This window comes from Fundulus heteroclitus, chromosome 10 (assembly GCF_011125445.2).
Source record: "Fundulus heteroclitus isolate FHET01 chromosome 10, MU-UCD_Fhet_4.1, whole genome shotgun sequence".
Classification (NCBI taxonomy): Eukaryota; Metazoa; Chordata; class Actinopteri; order Cyprinodontiformes; family Fundulidae; genus Fundulus; species Fundulus heteroclitus.
The window spans coordinates 1,919,799-1,943,280 of NC_046370.1; the positions used below are offsets into that span (position 1 = coordinate 1,919,799).

Here is a 23,482-nt window from a genome sequence, read left to right on the forward strand (position 1 = left end):
GGGGAAAAAAAGATTCCCAGAGACATTTAAGACTGGAATTTCTCTGGGAATCCAGTCTGAACGTTGGTGTTCACTGAAGCGGATGCTAAACCTGCCGAGGCTCAGATGTGATGCGGAGTTGACTGACGTGAGAAAATGTTCTGATATGAGGCTCTTAAAGTTGCTGTAGATCGGTTTATTTATTTAATAACGGCTGGTCTGCGATCACACCGAGCTGCATTCATACACCAACGCTGGAATTGAACCTACAACCTTCCAATCGGAAGACAAACACGCTACCCACTAAGTCAGAGTAACCCTCCCTCATCTGTATTCTAGTTTATTGAAGGCTGCTCGGTCAGCTGCTTATCAAGAGGCAGCAATGTAATCATTTAAAGTAATTAATTCAGGAGAAATTAGTTTTTATTTTGGATATTTTTAGTCTTTTTTTGTTTTGCCTCTCTCTTTACGTTGTTTGAACTCTGTTGCTTCTTTTAAAAAGCAACTTAAGACGCTGCTATTCAAGCAGGCTTTTGATTAGACATGTGGGTTTTATGGTTTCGTTTGTATGTTTTTCCATTTTGTTTTAAAATGCTGTTTAGTATTGCTGTATACTGTTTTTTGTATTTTTATTTTACTGTGAAGCACTTTGTGATTTTTATCTGAGAAAAGCGCTATATAAATAAATTTTACTTACTTTACTAAAACTTGGAGGCTGAGCTTTTTCTCTTTCAACACCGCTGACCCAGAGTGAGTTAACAGGATCTTTTTATCGTTTTTCTGAGTGTTTTATTATTATTTTACGTGTTGGTTTTACCCCATCGTTTATTTTTCTTATTTCTGTGCAGCACTTTGGCTCAACTTGCTGTTTTTTGTTTTTTTTTTAAATGCGCTTGACGTATAAATTGGATTTGAAGCACCTCGGCTCTCCCTGTGACTTGCAGATCTGCAGAATCTGGTTGGTCCTTTATGAAATGTGACAATGAGACATAATATATCAGATTATTACACAAATAATTAAAGAAGAAGAAGAAGAGGGACACATGGCAGCTCAGATTCTCGGTTTATTGGTCAACTTGATGAAAGACTACAAAACGAATTCACAAAAAATCTCTTTCAAGTAATCAAATCTGTACAAACCTAAACTGTATGGGGAGGGGGGGCGGGCGGGCGGGGGGGTTTACAGCTCTGGCTCATTCGAATCTGACGAGTCGCTTCGTGTTTGCGTGTGTAAGCGTGTGCTTGCTTTGGAAATGATGCAACTCCTCCTCGTTTCTCGAGATAATGAGACATTACAGCAAACTGGGCAAGACACGGCAGACCCACGCACACACCCGTGTTTTGAGATTTTTACAGTACAGAAACAGGGAAAACAAAAAAAAAAAAAAAAACACGCCTCCCCCCTCTTGCTCTCTACAAGTATGCGCAGCACCCGCAGGCAGAGTGTGGCTGCCAGAACCGCCCGTGACAGCAACCTGCCACCGTCTCCCGCAACCCTGCTGTTTCAGTCTGACTGCCGCAGAAACCGACCCTGTGGGCTCGCCGTGGTCAGAGCGAGGGGAAAAGTATAAACCTTTCAATAATTTCCGCAAAAATGTACATGCCACTTTAATGCTCACCTGCAGACGAGACAAGTTTATAGTCCGCGCACGCACGCACCCACTCAGACAATTCATTACATTAAATGTTTTTTAAGAAGTACAGATTAAAAAAGGAAGAAAGAAAGAAAAAAAAAAAAAAAAAGAAAAAGAAAGCCCTGGGTATAGGTTTGATTTCTGGCTGTTTGGTGAAAGAAAGGAGAAGAGAGGTAGAGAGGGCAGGAGGGATGGGCCGGAGGTTCGAAAAGCAAACTACTGCTGTCATTTCTTAGCTTTCCTGGGGGGAGTGACGGGGCGGCCGGAGCCCATGCCGCCTCCGCCGCCGTAGAACAGCTTCTTGTCTGCCGGTTTCAGGATCTGTTGCAGGAAAAACGAGAAAACATCAGCAAAAAAAAAAAAAAACAGAAAAACAAAAAAGGAGGTTTGGGTAAACCGCTCACCTGGAATGAACACATGAGGGTCTCGTCTACGCTCATCATGGCGCCTGCGTTGTCAAACTCGCCGCAGTAGTTTGGGGCAGAGAAGAGCGTCACCAGCTGCCTTTTAGCAAAGAACTCGTAGCCGTCCTCGACCACCTGGAAGCAGACGGGAGACGCGTCACAACCCTGTTTTCATTTTTCATGACCTGCAGAATCTGCCTTAAAAACATTAAACATCTCCAATCTATACGGCTTTAAGATTGATGATTTACAGAGAAATATATATATATTTTTGTGGCCTTTTGATATTAACATTTTGAAAATAAACCAGCGAGTGGTCATGATTTTACACGATATATATATATATATATATATATATATATATATATATATATATATATATATATATATATATATATATATATATATATATATATATATATATATATATATATATAGATAGATAGACAGACAGAGTAAATACATGCATAATATATCATATATGAACATATTTGCATCAAGTGCTAAAACCACATTATGTGTTGTGTGTTTTTAGCAGCAAATGTAGTTTACTCAACAAAAACACGACTGTTTGACTTTCTTTATCATACTTTTGTATGATAAAGAAAATATGGTTTTATGGATCATTTCAACAGGTGACTGAGCAATATTAGGAAAATGTCAGACACAATAAATTATATCTGCAATTTAAGCATTTTGTAACATTATCTACCTCCATAGTTCATAAAAAAATGGGCTTGAAGTGGAAGAATGATATATATATATACACAGAGAGAGAGAGAGAGAGAGAGAGAGAGAGAGAGAGAGAGAGAGAGAGAGAGAGAGAGAGAGAGAGAGAGAGAGAGAGAGAGAGAGAGAGAGAGAGAGAGAGATAAAAGTATGTATATATGTTTATATACATATAGATCACTATGTATGTAAATAACACATCATATATAAATAACATAATATGACCAATCCTTTTTGTATTTCTTTTTGATCCATTGTATATATGAAGATTCACTGTATATAACTGAATGCACCTTTCCTACTCTGCACCTTCTTGTATGAACCGATGTGGCATGTGAATTTCTCCATTGTGAGATCAATAACGCCTATCTTATCTTATCGTAACAATGATGGTACTGATAAAATACAGGATTGCTAAGGAGCATCGTTAAGACTAGTAATGGATAAGCGGAAGACGATGGATGGATGAATACAAATATTAGCGACATAACTTGTTCAAGGAGGACAGATTCATCATTTATACACAGTATAGTATGAAATCATACAATGCAATGGGGCTTAAAAATAAAATCTCCCATTTTATGATACCAAATCCGATTAATTTTATTTATTTATCTTTTCCTTTGTTTTGTTTCACAAAATGGAGATAGAAGTATTTTTTTTTTTTAAAAGCTGCTTTTATGTGAAGCATTGGGTCTGGGAGTTGACCTGAGTTCAACGTGCAGCTAAAATCCAAGCTGTGGAACATGCAGGTAAAACAAGATGGCCGCCCTGCCGTAGTAAACAATGAAAAGAACTAAATGTTGGCTGCTAGTGTTTTTTACACGAGCTGAGAACAGGCTAAACTTGTATAACTTGAAACAAACTGAAAATAAAATAAAGGGGTAAATGAGTAAGTTAAAGTGTCTCGTAGTTTGGTAATAAATAAAATAAAAGTTTCCTCAACATATATTCAGCATTGCTGCTGTTCTGTTTGTGAAAGCCCAATGAATGCATCGGTAAAAAAAAAAAAATCAAAAAAAAAATTTTCTTTAAAATTCGAATGAATCAATTACCGTATTTTCCGGACTATAAATCACATATAAGTCGCATCAGTCAAAAAATGCATCATAAAGAGGAAAAAAACATAAATCGCATCGGACTATAAGTCGCAGTTATTTAGAAATTTATTTCACACAATCCAAGACTAAAAACGGACATTTAATCTGGTAAAACAATCTAATTACTCTGAAATTAGATCTCGAGCATAGCGGTGCTACGTGCTAAGCTAACAGTATGGCACGGATGTTTCAGAGAAACATAAAGCTGACGTGCATCAGCGACGCTGTAAAACGCCCGGACCACAGAGCTGTAAGCTAGCGCTAGCTGTTATTAGCTTCACAGATGGCCCTATAACAGGGTTCTGTTGCAGTCTGGGTCCTTCGGGTTGCACCAATCATGCTGAAGGCAGACTGAAACAATGTTTCAATTAATTTTCAAGGGGTACAGGAGCAGCATAAAGTTTCCACTGGCCTAGACCACCTTCTTGCAGCCATAGACGGTAATGCTTACTACTTGGTTCATGTTGTTCGGTATGATTTAACTTTTAAATTTGATATACAAGTCGCAGGATCGGCCAAACTATGAAAAAAAAGTGACTTATAGTCCATAAAATACATTAAATCAATTTATTGCCCAGCCCTAATGTATAACGTTGAATAAATGAGAGAATGTAATATCTTAAGAGCTGCAATGGCTGCTAGTAAGCAATAGGCGAGAAAGTGGATTAATTTAACCACTAACCTTTCAATTTACAGATCATTCTAGACCTTGTTTGGGCGATAAACTGAAAATTACAACGATGACCGAAGTCATTTTGCCCATGTCGGTTTTATTTTGGTGTTAAAATAAATCGTTTTTGTCATTTTTTTTTTTTTCCTGGCTGCGTATAGGTGGGCTATGCTCCTGTCCCTTAAAGACGCTGCGCTACGTGCTGGAGGTTCTCCTCCCTGTTAAAGGGGAGTTTTCCTCTCCACTGTCGCTTTATGCATGCTCAGTATGAGGGATTGCTGCAAAGCCATCAACAATGCGTGAGGCTTTTTCTGCGTCCCACAATTAAACAAAGTTAAGCAAAGATTGTCCCATTGATGGATTTAAAAAGAACAAAGCGCCACATAAACTAAATCAGATTAAAGCCTTTATTATTAGTCTGAATAAGCAGACTGCTAAATACAATGAGAATGAACTGGAAATAAAATAAAAATAAGTCCCAGTTCAGCCTGTTTTTGCTACACCTTCCAGATCAAATGTAATAAGACTTTAATTTAAAATAACTACCATTTATTATTGGCACTTTGAGTCCCTTTCATTAAAATCAGGAAGGCAGCTCCACTCTAAAAACAACCAATATAAAAATGTATTCATCCTTCTGTCCATCAACATCATTAAGGATGAACTGGAGGACAGGCGGGGCCCCTGGGGCCCGTTTGCAGGGATGATCGTGAAGATTATTGGATGCCGATGTTGTGATCAGCGCTTTATGACTTTTTATGCGTCGACTTGTTTTTCTTCTACGCTATTTTATTGGTTTTCTTCTGTGGACCGTCTGTTGCGACAGCAGCTTTCCATCCTGTCTGGAAAAATCTCTCCCAAAAAGGAAACTAATTGAGAAATTGTGAATCTTGAATGTATTGATCAGGAATTTCTCTGGTTTTAATTTGAAACATTTATTTATTCACATCATCCATAGTTTGGCTAAAGAGCCAAACGTGTGGGAGAAATAAAAGGAAAACACAACAGAGACGACTCGTTAGGCAGCCCTTAGAAGCTTTAAAAGGAAAAACAAATTTATGGAGATGTTTTATTTTTTTCCCAGGCTCATCAGCAACCCCCCCCCCAGGGCGATCTCTCCAGCTTCTCACGCATCGGGCCGCCGAGGTTCATGAGGAAATCTACAACAACGGGTCGATCCGCATGAAAATGATGTCAAAACGTTTAATATAATAAAAGATGACATCCTAGGAATTATGTGCCGACTAAAAATATGGATGTGGATTATTACTGCCAAGTCACAACGTGGTTTTGTGCCACATCATTAGCAACCAGCAAGCTAATTGCTTTTAAAACTGAAACAAGTTTCAGATTTTTGCTGCTAATATAGTAACATTAAATTTTACACCAATGCTGATGATATCGTAACATTTAGTTATAGTTACTTTGACCGAAAAAGAGCACACACTGCAAAAACGGAACTTAAAATAAGTAAAATGTTCTTAAAATTACTGTATTTGTCCTTGATTAGAGCAGGTAAAAAAGACTATTTGCCAATGGAATAAGATTTTTGCACTTAAAATAGGAACAACTCATCTCCATCACCTTATTTCAAGCGCAGGATGTCTAATTATCTTATTTTAGGGGTAAAAATACTCATTCCATTGGCAAATCTTTTTTACCAGCTTAAATCAAGGACAAATACACTAACTTTAAGAACATTTTACTTATTTTTAGATCCATTTTTGCAGTGCAGGTGAGGGTGCTGGCAGCAACTCAGTTTTACATACTCATAAGTAAATGTTTAGCAAACAATATTCACACGAAAAAATTTATAAAGGATCAAAATCCACTTCAGATGCAAAAGGTGAGCTAAAATTAAAGTCTATTCCAGTTAAAAAAATATATTTAGCATTTATTTTTAAGTAAACCTGCTGACTGCACAGAATACTATTGCTCTTTACAGCAAAACAGAGTCTATAAAGCTGACATTAGCGGGCTAATTAGCCGTTAGCTTTGGTTAGCTGCTGCTTGAAAGGCTAATTTAAGTCCCAACTGTTCGTTTTTGAAAAAAAAAAAAAAAATGCATTACCTGATGGCCATTATTAATAACTTAAGGTGGTTCATTGGTTTCATGAGTTTCTGTCTGATAAACAATAAATAAATAATAAATTATCACATTTTGTAGAGCAGGTAAAAAAAAAAAAGTATAATTTTTGTTTTGGTTTGCGTTACTCAGACTAACGTGGCTGATGGCAGAGATTACAGACTGACGCTGACAATTAGAGCAGAAAAAGTCAGAACAAACGGCAACTTCCCTGCTGCTGCGGTTCATCGCTGAAGAAAATATTCAGCAGAATTAGCAGAGAGACAGAGATTATGCAGAGCTGCTGCTGCTGAAGGCATTTAGATGGACCAGATCCTTGTTTACGACTCAAAACGTGTTTTTTTTGTATTCGAGACAGAGCAGTTTGTTTTAAACAGGAAGAAATAAAGAATGATTTATTCGTAACATTTATTAACAGCAACAGGCAAATGGAAGCATTCAGAGGCACACTAAACCTAAGCAATTATAGTAGGATTAAATAATTACAGAACTGAAGCAACAACATTCCATAAAGGATATTAACACTTATTCATATTATATGGTCTACTGTTTTGCCAACAGTGACCCTTAAATAACGTATTTCTTTAATTCCACTGCAAAAATGGAACTATAAATAAGTAAAATGTTCTTAAAATGATTGTATTTGTCCTTGATTTGAGCAGGTAAATAAGACTATTTGCCAATGGAATAAGATTTTTGCACTTAAAATAGGAACAATTCATCTCCATCATCTTATTTTAAGTGCAGGATGTCTAATTATCTTATTTTAGGGGTCAAAATACTTATTCCATTGGCAGATAATCTTATTTACCTACTCAAATCAAGGATAAATACACTAACTTTAAGAATATTTTACTTATTTTTAGATCCGTTTTTGCAGTGTGAGGGCTGAATTGTCCTCTACTTGCTGGCTTTTGCCCCAATTAAGGAAGTTAAAGCAAGTTTCTCATCTTGCAAATGAATCACATTTTTCTCCTAACCAAAAATAACTCTGTCCTTAACAAAAATGTTCCAATGGTATTGAGTTTTTAGTCTAATTTTAGTATCATGTCAACTTATAACAAACATCGGTTCTGAATAATAACCTTTTTCTGGCCAACGTCTGCTGCTTTAGTTTTTTTTACTGATCTCTCCACCTTACCGCCTGTTTACCTTCTAAAAAACATTTTTATGCTGCATTAAATATAATCAGAAAACCCTTTCTGCAGTCCTGGCAGTTGTTTGCGACATGCATACTGCCTACACCGATATTAAATAATGACAAATCTGCGATCTGTGCATCCCTAGGCACCCGTGGACTGACACAGGTAAAGGAGCGGAGTCTCCGATTGACCACCACTATAATGTATTTAGGGCTAAATCCACTTGTTTCGCCCTAAATACATTTTGTTGGGTACCTGGCGTCCCTAGGAGAGCAGAAAAGTTGGAATAAGAGTTTTGCACTTAAAATAGGAACAATTCATCTCCATCGTCTTATTTCAAGTGCCGGATGTCTAATTATCTTATTTTAGGGGTAGAATTACTCATTCCATTGGCAATCAGTCTTATTTAGCTGCTCAAATCAAGGGAAAATACACTAATTTCAAGAAAATTTTCCCTTTTTGCAGTGCAGTTTTGCCTGTGGAGCTGCTAAACAAGGTCGTGGACTTCCAGCTTACCAGTCTTGCGAATCCGCCATTTTTAACCTCTCGGAGCGAATCTGCACTGCAAAAACAGACCTAAAAATAAGAATTTTTTTTCTTGAAATGAATGTATTTTTCCTTGATTTGAGCAGGTAAATATGACTATTTTCCAATGGAATAAGATTTTTGCACTTAAAATAGGAACAATTCATCTCCATCATCTTATTTCAAGTGCAATATATCTAATTATCTTATTTTAGGGGTAAAAATACTCATTCCATTGGCAAATAATCTTATTTGCCTGCTCAAATCAAGGGCAAATACATTCATTTCAAGAAAATTTTACTCATTTTTAGTTCTCTTTTTGCAGTGTGTAGTCCAAGCTGAAGGATGCTGAATATACCGTCCCCCAGCGTACTACAAAAATGGCCGACTGTAGTGGAGGGGAATGCTCTGCGATGCGCCTCCTTTAGATTTAAAGAGACGGCACCATAACGGGTCGCTCTTAGACGCGGCTCAGAACATGGGGTGAAAAAGGGGGAACGTGTGTAAATTAATGAGGAATTCACCCCAAAGCGTTGCAAACCTGTTCTGATGGATAAACTGAGGGGAAAAAGGGCCGTAAACCTGGAACCCACACTGCAAAAAGGGAACTAAATGCAAGTCAAATTTTCTTGAAATTAATGTATTTTTCCTTGATTTAAGCAGGTAAATAAAACAATCTGCCAATGGAATAAGATTTTTGCACTTAAAATAGGAGCATTTCCTCTCTATCATCTTATTTCAAGTGCAAGATATCTAATTATCTTATTTTAGGGGTAAAAATACTCACTCCATTGGCAAATAGTCTGATTTACCTGCTCAAATCAAGGAAAAATACATTAATTTCAAGAAAATTTTACTTGCATTTAGTTCCCTTTTTGCAGTGCAGGTGCATAAATGCCGCTGTGAGCCAACAGCAACAACTCGGAGAGGAGCAGGAACGAGCTGCAGCTTTCTGCCCTGCTGCTGTTATTGTTGAACGACTTCCACCTGCTGCACCGCCGGCAAACATTTTAAACTAAACAACGAGTCTGCAGCGAAGAGAAAGAGGAAGTTTCCTCATAAACCTTCCCAGCCGAAAGGAAAAAAAAAAAAAAAAAGCACACAACGATAACCAAACCTGTTAAGAAGACGTCACAGAAGTGCAGGCTTGAACAAGCAGGACACGCCTTAGAAGAAATACCTAAAATATGATTCTTTTTTTATTATTATCACCCTAAAACTACTCTTTTAAATAAAGCAATTATTCAGATTTCTGCAGAACAAACCGCCAATAGCGGCTCTGCTCAGCGGGCTTTAATGAAAGCATGCCACTGACCTGATGGGCTCGACAGATCAGGTCCATGTCGTGTCTGTGGAGGAACTTGGTGACCACGTCTGCGCCGAAGGTGAAGGAGACGCCGCGGTCGTTCTCGCCCCAGCCCAGCACGTCTTTGTCCGGGTCGGCCCACAGCAGGTCGCAGAGGAGGCCCTGGTCGGGCACGTCGGTGGGACGCATGACCCGTCTCACCTGCTCCATGGACTGGAGGTCCGGGGAAAGGCCTGGAGGAGACCCAACGCCCCACGGTTAAAAAAAAAGCAGCAGCCCAGTTTGACCATACACTGCAAAAACGGAACTAAAATTAAGTAAATTATTCTTGAAATTAGTGCATTTTTTCTTGATTTGAGCAGGTAAATAAGATTATTTGCCAATGGAATAAGATTTTTGCACTTAAAGTAGGAACAACTCATCTCCGTCATCTTATTTCAAGTGCAGAATATCTAAATATCTTATTTTAGGGGTAGAACTACTACCTGCTCAAATCAATGAAAAATAGTCTAATTTCTAGAAAATGTTACTTACTTTTAGTTCCCTTTTTGCAGTGTATGCTTTATTTTGATTTGTTTTCTTGCATAACAATTTCAGAAAATGTAAAAATAATTGTGATTTATAGCTTTTCAAATACATCAGTGCGGTTCTAAAGCCAAAAACAACGTTCTATCATAGGAGATCCGACACATTTAGGCATTTAGTCACAACACGCCTCAGAAGAAACGGCTTTTCTACAAAACAAATTATTTAATATGTGAATAAACTCTTGCAGGCGCCTGGGGCCAAACGGCCCTTTCAGGGCACACTACAAAAACAGAACTAAAAGTAAGTGAAATTTTCTTGAAATCATTGTAAATTTCCTTGATTTGAGCAGGTAAATAAGACTATTTGCCAATGGAATAAGATTTTTGCACTTAAAACAGGAAAAATTCATCTCCATCGTCTTATTTCAAGTGCAGGATGTCTAATTATGTTATTTTAGAGATGAATTGTTCCTGTTTTAAGTGCAACAATCTCATTCTATTGGCAAATAGTCTTATCTACCTGCTCAAATCAAGGAAAAATACACTAATTTCTGGGCCTTTTTACTTATTTTTAGTTCCCTTTTTGCAGTGTATTGCTTAAAACTCATTTTTCAAATTTCCTCTCAGAACTAAAAACGTGATCACTGCAAAAAGGGAACTAAAAGTTAAATTTTCTTAAATAAGCGTATTTTTCCTTGATCTGAGCAGGTAAATAAGATTATCTGCCAATGGAATACGATTTTTGCACTTAAAATAGGAACAATTCATCTCATCTTATTTCAAGTGCATTATATCTAATTATCTTATTTTAGGGGTAAAATTGCTCTTTCCATTGGCAAATAGTCTTATTTAGCTGCTCAAATCAAGGGCAAATACATGAATTTCAAGAAAATTTTACTTATTTTTAGTTCTCCTCTTTGCAGTGATTAAAAACAGACTTTTTGTTTAGTCTCCGCTGTGCGACCTCGGCAGGATAAAGCTCCTTCATGGGTTCCATCTTATGCAACGGCTCGCATGAAGCCGGAGGTAGAGCTGAGCCCGAGGATTAGCCGTCTGTGTTTACATATTTTGACTGGAGGTTATTCACCGCCGCTGCCGTTTTGTCTGGACCGTTTTCAGATCGCTGCTAATTTATCTAAAAAACGGCAAAATAAAGCCACTAATGCACGTAAATTCACTCAGAAATGCCGAGCGATCACAGACAACATTCTTGCACTGCAAAAACAGAACCAAAAATAAGTAAAAGTTTTTAGAAATTAGCGTATTTGTCCTTGATTTGAGCAGGTAAATAAGATTATCTGCAAATGGAAAGAGTAATTTTACCCCTATAATAAGATAATTAGATATAATGCACTTAAAATAATTTGATGGAGATGAGTTGTTCCTATTTTAAGTGCAAAAATCTTATTCCATTGGCAGATTATCTTATTTACATACTCAAATAAAGTACAAATACACTCATTTCACAAATACACAAGAAATTTTTAACTTATTTTTAGTTAAGTTTAGTCTGTTTTTGCAGTGTATTGTGGTGCAAAAAGGGAACTAAAAGTAAAATGTTCTTGAAATTAGTGCATTTGCCCTTGATTTGAGCAGATAAATAAGATTATCTGCAAATGGAAAGAGTAATTTTACCCCTAAAATAAGATAATTAGATATAATGCACTTGAAATAGGTTGAAGGAGATGAGTTATTCCTATTATAAGTGCAAAACTCTTATTCCATTGGCAGATTAAGAAAATTTTAACTTATTTTTAGTTAAGTTTAGTCTGTTTTTGCAGTGTATTGCGCTGCAAAAAGGGAACTAAAAGTAAAATGTTCTTGAAATTAGTGCATCTGTCCTTGATTTGAGCAGATAAATAAGATTATTTGCAAAATGAATAAGATTTTTGCACCTAAAATAGGAAAAACTCATCTCTAGTCTTCTTATTTCAAGTGCAATTTATCCAATTATCTTATTTTAGGGGTAAAAACACTCATTCCACTGGCAGATAATCTTATTTACCTCCTCAAATCAAGGACAAATACACTCATATCAAGAACATTTTGCTTATTTTCTGTTCCCTTTTTTGCAGCGCATCAACTGTTTCATGCGACACTTAAAAATCTAAGTTGTGTCTGTACGTCTGTCGGCTGGTACGGAGACAACGGCACATAAATAGAGTCGATTATGCGCTCCTGCCGCCGTGATGTTGACAGAAACAACAGAGCAGACATGGCTACCTCCATGGCAACAGAAGATCTTCTCGTCAACGATGGCCGCCACGGGCAAGCAGTTGAAGCAGTCGGTGAAGGTCTTCCACAGCTTTATGTTGTAGCGCCTTTTACCTGCAGGAAAAAAAAAAAAAAACACAGCGGGTCGGTCGTCTTGGGAGATTAGAGGTTTTCCCTTTTTGTCTTTCCACATAAACCTGAGAGCAGTCGTTAAACACAGCTTTTATTTAACTTTTATTTCTTTTTTCGCTGCTGGATTGGGATTCCATGCAGCAGCTTGACTGCATGGAATCTGAAAAGTGTGGCATGCATCTGTGCAGTTAACGCTGCAAAAGCCAAACTAAAAACAAGCAAGTTTTTCTTAAAATCAGTGAATTTGTCCTTGATTTGGGCTGGCAAATAAGATTATTTGCCAATGGAATAAGATTTTTGCACCTAAAATAGGAACAATTAATTTCCATCATCTTATTTCAAGTGCAGTGTATCTAATTATCTTATTTTAGGGGTCAAAATGCTTATTCCATTGGCAGATAATCTTATTTCCCTACTCAAGTCAAGGACAAATACACACATTTCAAGAAAATTACACATTTTTTTAGTTCCCCTTTTGCAGTGAATAGCGGCGCCACACTGCAAAAACAGATCTAAAAATAAGTAAAATGTTCTTAAAGTTAGTGTATTTATCCTGGATTTGAGCAGGTAAATAATATTATCTGCCAATGGAATGAGTATTTTGACCCCTAAAATAAGATAATTAGACATACTGCACTTGAAATAAGATGATGGAGATGAGTTGTTCCTATTTTAAGTGCAAAAATCTTATTCCATTGGCAAATCATCTTATTTACCTGCTCAAATCAAGGACAGATACACTCATTTAAAGAACATTTTACTTATTTTTAGTTCTGTTTTTGCAGTGCACAGATTCTCCATTGCCTTTATGTGCCTGGCCTTTGACTAGGCCGTCTCTACACGCTGAAGTCCTGCAGCTTCATATGGGTTTTCTTCCATTCCCACAGCATAATGCTGCCACCATCGTGTCCAAAAGCCGTTCTCCTGGTTCTGAACCGACCCAAATCTGCTTTAAACTCCCCCTGTGACCCGTCTAATGGCTCCCTCACGCTAATGTCTCAGATTTAGACTGAAATTAATTACAAACGCCGAGACAATTCACTAATCAGGACTAATCAGTGGATTTCAGACGACTTTGTGTTGGTCTCTCACACAGCAGGCGAATAAAATTGTGTGTTTTTTTGCCTTGTAAAGTGGTTTATGGGGCATGCACTGCTAAAATAGAACTAAAACAAGTTAAACTTTTCTTGAAATGAGTGTATTTTTACTTTATTTGAGCGGGTAAGAAAGATAATCTGCCCATGGGATAAGATTTTTGCACTTAAAATGGGAAGAACTCATCTCCATCAACTTATTTTAAGTGCATTATATCTAATTATCTTATTCTAGGGGTAAAATTACTCTATTGGCAGATAATCTTATTTACCTGCTCAAATCAAGGACAAATACAGTAATTTCAAGAAAAGTTTACTTATTTTTAGTTCTGTTTTTTGCAGTGTGAATAATAATGTTAAGAGCAAACGTCTTGTTATGGAAGGTTTAAGCGGTTTAACTTACACTCGTCATAGAAGCCATATATTCTGTTAATTGAGGCGCACTCGTGGTTTCCCCTCAGCAGAAAAAAGTTTTCTGGGTATTTGATCTTGTAGGCCAAGAGGAGGCAGATGGTCTCCAGCGACTGCTTGCCTCTGTCCACGTAGTCGCCCAGGAACAGGTAGTTGCTCTCTGGCGGGAAGCCGCCGTATTCAAACAGCCTCAGCAGATCGTAGTACTGACCGTGGACGTCGCCTGGAGGGAGGAGAAAGCAGCTCGACGTTAACTCGATTCAAACAGAGTCAACCCACAGCAGGATTAACAGAAACAGAGACGATTAATAAGAGCGACAGCCTAAAATTAAATTACACACACCGCTTATCAACCCTAGTTCTAACAGGAAGTCGGAGTTTTCTATTCGAGGAAGCCCAGACTTGGCAGTAGGGCTGAACAATTAATTGCATTTTCAATATAATCGTGATTTAAAAAAAGCAATTTCCAAATCGCAGAATTTTTAGCTATGTAGCAATTAGGGAATTAGACACGTCCATTAGGTGTTGGTAAAATGTTTAAAGTGGGTTTGCCTCCACATGGAAGGGAAGACAGTTGCAGCAGTGAGATAATCTAATTTTATTACTTGTTTTAGAGTTTATATAATCATACATAGCATTAAGTACAGGTGAATCAGTTTAATACATAGATTTGCTTGTTGGTTGCACTTTATGTTCAACAAGGATTGATGTCCAAATCAATTAAAAGCTGTTCTCTTGAACAATATTCTGATTAATAGAAACATTAAAAGTTCATATTTAAAATAGTTCTTGTTTACAAACATCTTTATTTAGACGCCATTTTTGTTGTTTGTGGTTAATGCAGAGAAAAGTCAAAATTGCAATTGCAGTGCAGTGGAAATATATTGTAGGCAGAACGCAATCATGTCTGCACTGAGTTTAGATGCTGTGGGTCTTTTAGCAACTAATCCACATGGCGAGGAAACAAATTTATTTGTTGTTTGTATATATTTTAAAACACGATAAATTAAACTAAAAAAAAAATAATAATAATAAAAAAATATTGCATTAAATCGCAATATTAAGAAAAAAAAAATCTCAATTAGATTATTTTCCATAATCGTTCAGCCCTACTTGGCAGCGATCCTCCAGGAGCAACTCGCTTTATGGTCGTAGCTTCCTCCACATGTTAGCTGCAACCTGCGGAGTTTACATGTAGGAACCGGGCCGCCACGCAGCTGCTTCCAACACAACAGACCGTTAGACTGTTCTATTTCATCCTCTTTAGTCGGGATTAACAACTTCCGGGTCGGAAAATTTAACTGGAACGACCCCTGAAGTCGGTGCAACAGGATGGACCCGACTTCAGCATTCATGATGGCGGCTGTTTGCAGCAACATTGACTAAAACGTCATACTTTGACGGTTTGCAGCAGCTTTCTACACTGCAAAAATTTAACTATAAATAAGATAAATGTTCTTAAAATCAGTGCATTTGTCCTTGATTTGAGCAGGTTAATAAGATGATTAGCCAATGGAATAAGATTTTTGCACTTAAAATAGGAACAATTCATCTCAATCATCTTATTTCAAGTGCAGGATGTCTAATTATCTTATTTTAGGGGTAAAAATACTCATTCCATTGGCAGATAATCTTATTTACCTGCTGAAATCAAGGACCAATAGACTAACTTTAAAAACATTTTACTTATTTTTAGATCTGTTTTTGCAGTGTATTATTTATTTAACATTTAGTCGGTCACACACTGCAATAAGGGAACTAAAAGTAAGTAAAACTTTCTTGAAATTAGTCTATTTTTCATTGATTTGAGCACGTAAATAAGACTATTTGCCAATGTGATTAGTAGTTAAGATAAGATAAGATAAGATAAGATAGTCTTTATTGATCTCACAATGGAGAAATTCACTCGTCACATCGGCTCATACAAGAAGGTGCAGAGTAGGGAAGGTGCATTCAATTATATACAGTGAATCTTCATATATACAATGGATCAGAAAGAATACCAAAAAAATACAAAAAAAAAGGAAATAGGAATGGGCATATAGTTCTAGCCCTAAAATAAGATAATTACATACTGTGCACTTGAAAAATGGTGATGGAGCTGAATTGTTCCTACTTTAAGTGCAAAAATCTTATTCCATTGGCAAATAATCTTATTTTCCTGCTCAAATCAAGAAAAGATGCACTTATTTCAAGAAAATTTTACTTACTTTCAGTTACCTTTTTGCAGTGCAGAGGTGCTGTCTTTCAGTGTTGATCTGTTTATTTGCACAAAATACAGCATAAAATGCTGTTATTGCCATTGTTATTGTTTTAACAACGTTTTTTTCCCTACTGGGAAGCTGGGACACAAAAAGGCGGAGACGACGTAATCTGCCGCCATGTTTTCAGTCCAACTTGGAGCTGCTGTAGAACTAAAAACGGCCCGCTGGTCCATGTTGGCCGTGAACACGTTAAGGATACCCAGAAACATTAAAACCCCACTTTTATCTATCATCTATTGGTCAATCAAGCTTTTAAAGCAAACTGTAGAACTTTAAAAAGGGCAGCAAACAGCAAAGGGGTGAAAGCAGGGTCCGAAATTAACACTGCGGGTAAATTTTCCGTTTGGCGAGTAAATCTCAGAGCGCTAGCTAGCCGCCACGTGGCGAGTGAATGTTTGCACCAAGTAAGTCGTGTTTTTTAGACATTTGGGCGGATCCTTCTTTACGTTATCTGCTTTCAGCTCGTACGACAACAAACGCTCACGTACACAAACACGAGAAGACAACTACGTCGTGTACGTTTGCTAACAGCTAGCGTTTAGCTCAGGCTAATTACGTAGCGGGATTATGTGGAGACGTTTAGCAGGAAAAAAGGGAACTGAAAGTAGGTAAAATCCTCTTTAAATTATATTTTTAAATTGTTTTTTTCATTGATTTAAGCAGGTAAATCAGACTATTTGGCAATTGAATAAGGTTTTTGAACTTTAAATAAGAACAATTCCTCTCCATCATCTTATTTCAAGTGCAGGATGTCTAATTATCTTATTTTAGGGGTAGAAATTCTCATTCCATTGGCAAATACTCTTATTTAGCTGCTCAAATTGAGTAAAGATATACAAATTTTAAAGGGAATTTTGCTTACTTTTAGTTCCCTATTTGCAGTACAGAATTAATATTTTGGCTGGTAAAAAAAATGCTTGCACTGCAAAAACGAAAGAAAAAAATAAGTAAAAATTTTCTTGAAATTAATGCATTTTTCCTTGATTTGAGTTGGTGAATAAGACGATTCGCCAATGGAATAAGATTTTTGCACTTAAAATAAGAACAACTCATCTCCATCGTATTTAGAGGGCAGAATATCTATTCATCTTATTTTAGGAGTCACAATACTCATTCCATTGGCAGATAATATTGCTTACCTGCTGAAATCATGGACAAACACACTCATTTCAAGAAAAATTTACTTATTTTAGTTCTGTTTTTGCAGTGTGGCCGTTCATTTCGGACACTGGGTGAAACAAAAGGCGAAGCACTCAGCTGGAGAGATATTTTGCACCAACGGTTATAAATTAAATCAACATCTGATCAGAGCTTTAACTGGGAAAACCATCTTGTGCTCTTATTTAGCACTGCACTGATTTTTCTCTGAGCTCGGTCACTTTCTGAACTCCGCGCCTTGGTTCCTATGAAGCACAAAGGCTCAGGAGAACAAGTCCAAGGAGAGCCTCGCTGCACAACAACACAGCGGCAGCGAGCCAGCAAAAAAAAAAAAAAAAAAAAAAAAACTCCCTGCATGCTTTTAATAAAGCAAGGTCAAAGCCATCGGCTTTATTACGCACTGCATCGGTTTTCCCTCTTTCCAGAGTTTCCCATACTGCTAAAATGAGATCAGAGTCCCTCCCTACGGTTCCAGGGAGCTGAAACAACCGTCGTCTGAAACATTTGTGTGACGATGACCTCCCCCCCCCCCCCCCCCCCTTCCCTCTGAAAACAACCGAGGCTCACCGCAGATCTTGAGGGGCGCCTCCAGCTCCAGCAGGATGGGCTGGCTGAGGAAGATCTCCCGGGACTTCAGGCAGAGGCCGCGGATCTCGTTCTCTGTCAGCTGGACGTTTTTACCGGGGCGAGATCCTTTCACTGTGGAGAACAGACAAAAACACGGTTCAGTCAGACAAGAGTGGACATAAAATACTTAACCAAGCTCTAACAGGGGGGTAAAGGATCTGAATAATTTGTATTTTATCAGCAATCAATCCACTGCCGGTTGGTCAAACACTGATAAAGCAGATCTGAGAACAGTTTCCTGGTCTGCAAACAGACCAATATTTTTTTTTTCAATGTTTAATAATAATAGGGCTGAACTATTTTGGAAAATAATCTAATTCCAATTTTTTTTTATCTTAATATTGCGATTTAATGTGATTTTTTTTTTCAGTTTAATTTATCATGTCTTTTAAAACATATACAAACAACAAGTCAATTGGTTTCATCGCTGTGCAGATCAGGTGCTAAAAGAGCCGCTTTGTCTCAACTCGGAGCAGAAATGATTGTGTTCCGCCTACAATATATTTAAACCTAAATTGCTATTTTGATTTTTACTTTTCTCTGCATTAACCACAAGCAACAAAAATGGCCTCTAGATAAAGATGTTTGTAAACAAGGACTATTTAAAACAACAACTTTTAATGTTTTTATTAATCAGAATATTATCATAGAGAGCAGCTTTTAATTGATTTGGACATCAATCCTTGTTGAACATAAAGTTCAACCAACAAGCAAGTCTATGTATTAAACTGATTGACCAGAACTTAATGCTATGGTAAGATTCCTGTAAGTTTCTGGTAAAACAGTTTGATTATATAAACTCTGAAACAAGTAATAAAATTAGTTTATCTCATTGCTGAAACTGTCTTTCTGGAGGCAAACCCACTTTAAACATTTTACCGACACCTAATGGACGCGTCTGATTCACTAATTGTTACACAGCCAAAAATTGCAGACCTCTGCGATTTGGAAACTGCATTTTTATTTAAAAATTGTGATTATATTGCAAATGCGATTAATTGTGCAGCCCTAATTAAAAACCAGACAGAGCTCAGGGCCGCGGCGTCCTGCAGGTCTTAGATGCGTCTTGGCTGCAGAACAGAACCTTACCGGGTCGCCCGGCTCTGCAGCGGCCCGGTATCGAACCGTTTGTGTGATCCAGGAGTGTTGAAGCGGGGCAACATATGAAAACATGCAGGACGTCGGCCCCTGAGAACCGACTTTGGACACCGCTGGCTTAGGGACACACGCTTTAGTGCATTTTGGATCCCAGAGACCAAAGTCAAAGAACCTGCAGAACATTTGCTCTTTTACGCACGCTGAAGAGTTTAGATTCAGAAATTCAGAGTTAAAGAAACCCGCACTGCAAAAAGGGAACTAAAAGTAAATAAAATGTTCTTGAAATTAGTGTATTTGTCCTTAATTTGAGCAGCTAAATAAGATTATTCACCAATGGAATAAGATTGCATTAGCAAATAGTCTTATTTACCTGCTCAAATTAAGGACAAATACACTGATTTCAAGAACATTTTACTTTTAGTTCCCTTTTTGCTGTGCAGAAATCTCTGAAAAAGTTTGATTGTTGCATCTTTAGTTTTTTTTTATGACGCTTATATAAATATCATTGTTACTGGACCTAAAGGTTTTTTTTTTATTATTTTTTTTACAACAATTTCTACACCATGGAGTTAAATGTCTCTCTCAGATTAAAATGTTCTGGTTTCTTGATGAATATTCATCATATTTTATATCCGCAAGTAGAAATGATCAGGAGCAAAATTGCTATAAATAGCAGAAAAAATAAAATTAGGTGTTGCTATGGTAAATAATCAAAATTAAAGTCCAACATCACCAAAACAAACTGCTTTATATTCCTAAAGATTATTTTAAAACAAAAACATTTTTCATCTGCAAAGATTATAACTTTTTAAAATGTCATGCAATCTCTCTGACTTCTTAACATGATTGTAAAGTTTAATTAATTTAGATCTTCTAAATTAGTTGGATTTGTTTAAACATAATCTTGCTAACATACCCAATGGCAGCGACAATGAAAAATTAGATTAAATAAAGAACAATAAACAATATTCTGCTGATCTAAATGTTAAACTCTGGGGCAGATCCATGCCCATATCTTAAAGTCTAATTGTATCTTTTACCATTTTAAAATACCGGACCAAACAGTTAATTTATATTTTCCAGGTACCTTTATACATATATTGTTTTTAAATCTGCACATTTGATTTATGAAATAAACTGCAGAAGACGCAGATCAATATCTCTGGATCCAATTATGATGGTGAATGTTTAACGGATAATTATGATGCTGAGGCTATAATTCCTAAAAAAAAACAAAACAACAATATGACAATTTAGTCCAACCACTGAAAAGTAAGGAACATTCATCATAACATTTGCAGAAAGATTCCTGCTGTTATATGACATTTGTTTCCAATGTGGAATTATTGGTGATTCTGTGATAAAAGGTTTTTATTTTTTAAAGTAGGGCTGAACAATTAATCCCATTTACAATATAGTCGCAATTTAAAAAACACAATGAGGTCAGCTATTTTTGTCTATGTCACAAATTAATCCATAAGACGAGTCCTTTAGGTGTCAGTAATTATGTTTAAAGTGAGTTTTCTCCACATGGAAGGGAAGAGAGCTGCAGCTGTGACATAATCTAATTTTATTAATTGTTTTAGAGTTTATATAATCAAACTTTTTACCAGAAACGTTCAGGAATCTCAGCATAGCAACTGTTTAATATATAGACTTGTTTGTTGGTTGCACTTTATGTTCAACAAAGATTGCTGTCTAACTCAATTAAAAGCTGTTCTCTTGAACAATAATATCTGATTAATAAAAACAGTTAAATTTTAAGATAAACATCTTTATCTACAGGCCATTTTCGTTGCTTCTGGGTTAAGTCAGAGAAAAGTCAAAAAATTAAATAGTAATATTGATTTTTGGTAAAGTTGTACAGCCCTACCTCAGAGTAAAGCGAGGGATAGAAATTATGACAGAATTTTATACTTTAAAGCGACATGGCTGTCTTGATTTGGGAAAAAAAAGAGTTGCAGCCATCGACTGGATGGAGATTTGATCTGCAATGATCTGCTGGTCAAAAACAAGATTTTATTTTATTTGTTCTTTTAAACAGATAAAAGTCTGCTTAAAATATAAAGATAATCTTCTAATTTCTTCATTTTCAGAGGGATTGCCCAGGAAACGTCTGCTCAGAATCCCTCTAAATAATTTTCTAACCTTACTAACAGCATCCTTTGCAAAGTCTTTTAATGGGATTCCAAGTGAAACACTTTGTTTTGACACACAATTCCTTTCAATGTTTTTGTTTAACACACACCTACATCTGTGCCCGCAGATTTTCATTTATTTTATGTATTTATTTATTTTAGGATTACTGTGAATGATCACTGCTGTTTTAACTAGTCACAATTCTCATATTTTATAAAATGGATTAATGCAGGTTCAGAAAGCAAATTTTCACATTGCAGTTCAGGGAATACATAAGTGGGAAACACTGGAGACATTTATAAAAAAACATAAATAAACTGTTAAAAGTGTATGTTTTGGTCAAATCTGAGACAATGCGTCCATTACTTCCTTAAACTGTCGATATAAGGTTAAGAAAATCCAACACCCGAGTATGTTTTGTCGATTATTTCATCGAAACTTTAAGCGATCATATGAAAAAGAAGGGGAAAAAACAGATTTTATATGCTGGATTTTCAGGCTCCTGCACAGTTTTGAGTCCTCAGCTTCGTTTGCGAGACGCCAAAGATGACTAACTTGCTAGCTTAGCTTAGCTTTGGCGGCTTCCCTGTTCGCTAAAATGGCACCTACGTCCGGATAAATGTATATTGTGGGTCTTACCTTCGAGCAGGCGCTGTATAATGGAGTCGATGTTCAACTTGTCGGCTTCCGCCATTTTATTCCCCTATTTTCTTGTGTGTGGCGGGTCTCCTTGGCGATCGAGAAAATAAAGACGCGGTGGCTTGAAGCGGCTGCCGAGTTGCGGTTAGCTTAACTACTTTAATCGGCTATCGTTAGCGCGCTAGCTCCCTAACCTTGGGGAATAATTGTCAACCTCAAAGTCTGAGGCCGGGAGTTGAATTATTGTGAATGTGGTGGCTGACATGTGCTGCTGAAAATATAAATCGTCAAGAATTTTTCAGCAAATGTCCTAATTAGCCTTGAAATGTTGCGATTTTTTCCGTAACAACCCCGTTCATACCGCGGCTACTAGCACCATGCCATCGACAAAAAAAGGGTAGAAGAGTGTTAGCTGAAAGCGACGGCGAACGGAAGTGGTAAGAATGTTTTTGCGCTGCGATTGGTTGGTTTTACCCGCGGAGGCGGGATCTAGCACGTCCGATCTTCTCTTTGATTGGCTGCATTTAAAGTATGTCAGCATTTCGTTATCTTAAACGTACGATTTAAAAAAAAAAGAGAAGCAGTTTTAGGTTAGTACGGCAGGCTATTGTATCACTTAATCATGACAGCGTTCACGACAAATTACTTTAAAAAGAAGTTTTAACAATAGGATTTATTCAAATCTAAAACGGGTATTTTAATAGTTGTGATTGAAATAAAACAGGCAAAACTATGATGATTTTCAAAACTAAAGTTACTTTATAGCCTGCAAAGTTACTTTATTTATCCTGCAAAGTTACTTCATGTATCCTGCAAAGTTACTTTATTATCTTGCAAAGTTACTTTATTTTCCTGCAAAGTTGCTTTATTATCATGCAAAGTTACTTATTCTGAAATCCACTGAAATTCACTGAAATTCTCAAGCTGTATGCAAACGAAATTTCGTTCTGTACGCACTCTGTGCATACAAAATGAAAATAAAGTTTGTCTAAGTCTAAGTTTAAGTCTGTCTTGTAACAATTTTTTATTTTTTTTAATCAAATCTTATGGTGGGTTCCCATTGTCCTCGATGGTCGGGAGTCTTGACCTCCGGGTTGGAAAATTTAACTGGAACGATCCAGAAATTCGGTGCAACAGGATGGTACTCGACATCGGCATCCATGATGGCTGCTACTCGCAGTAACATTGAGTAAAACCTCAAACTTTGACTGTTTGTAGCAATTCTCTATTATTTATGTGACATTGTACATCAGACGTGATGTTTCAGCTCTGTTTATTTGCACAAAATACTACCTAGAACAGCATCTTTGTCATTGTTATTGTCTTGATAACAGTGCAAGCATCCATGTTTTTCTATTCCTACTGTCCAACAAGGGAAACTGGAACGCAAAAAGGCAGAGATGACATAATTTGTGACTCGTGAGTTCCGACCTCTGGGACAAAAGGAAAGCACCATTACTGTTGTTGATGCGTGGAGCTGCCATTTTGGATCCGACAATCTACCTTAGAAATTTTCTCCGACTTTCCAAGGGGACAGTCCGACTATAGTGGCTGTTACAGTTGATTTTTCCAAGCGGAAGTTGGGATTTCCAAGTTCCGACTGC

At 36.9% G+C, this 23,482-nt stretch overlaps 1 protein-coding gene across 1 annotated transcript; it reads right to left on the reverse strand.

The window, feature by feature from the left end:
• Positions 1-1,245: 1,245 nt before the first annotated feature.
• Positions 1,246-22,309, reverse strand: LOC110368128 (serine/threonine-protein phosphatase alpha-2 isoform). Its single transcript, XM_036141774.1, has 7 exons — positions 21,879-22,309; positions 17,943-18,074; positions 13,946-14,176; positions 12,326-12,430; positions 9,585-9,808; positions 2,018-2,152; positions 1,246-1,934 (listed from the first exon to the last, which is right to left on the reverse strand). The coding sequence occupies exons 1-7, from the start codon at positions 21,931-21,933 to the stop codon at positions 1,839-1,841; spliced, it is 978 nt and encodes a 325-aa protein (XP_035997667.1). The 5' UTR covers positions 21,934-22,309; the 3' UTR covers positions 1,246-1,838.
• Between the last annotated feature and the right edge of the window lie 1,173 nt (positions 22,310-23,482).

Coding starts and splice junctions, on each gene's coding strand:
- LOC110368128 (XM_036141774.1), bottom strand. CDS start 21,933: ATGGCGGAAGCCGACAAGTTGAACATCGACTCCATTATACAGCGCCTG. Junction 2,153..9,584: donor TGATCTGTCGAGCCCATCAG/GTCAGTGGCATG, acceptor GTCTGCTTCCAG/GTGGTCGAGGACGGCTACGA. Junction 1,935..2,017: donor CCCTCATGTGTTCATTCCAG/GTGAGCGGTTTA, acceptor TTCCTGCAACAG/ATCCTGAAACCGGCAGACAA.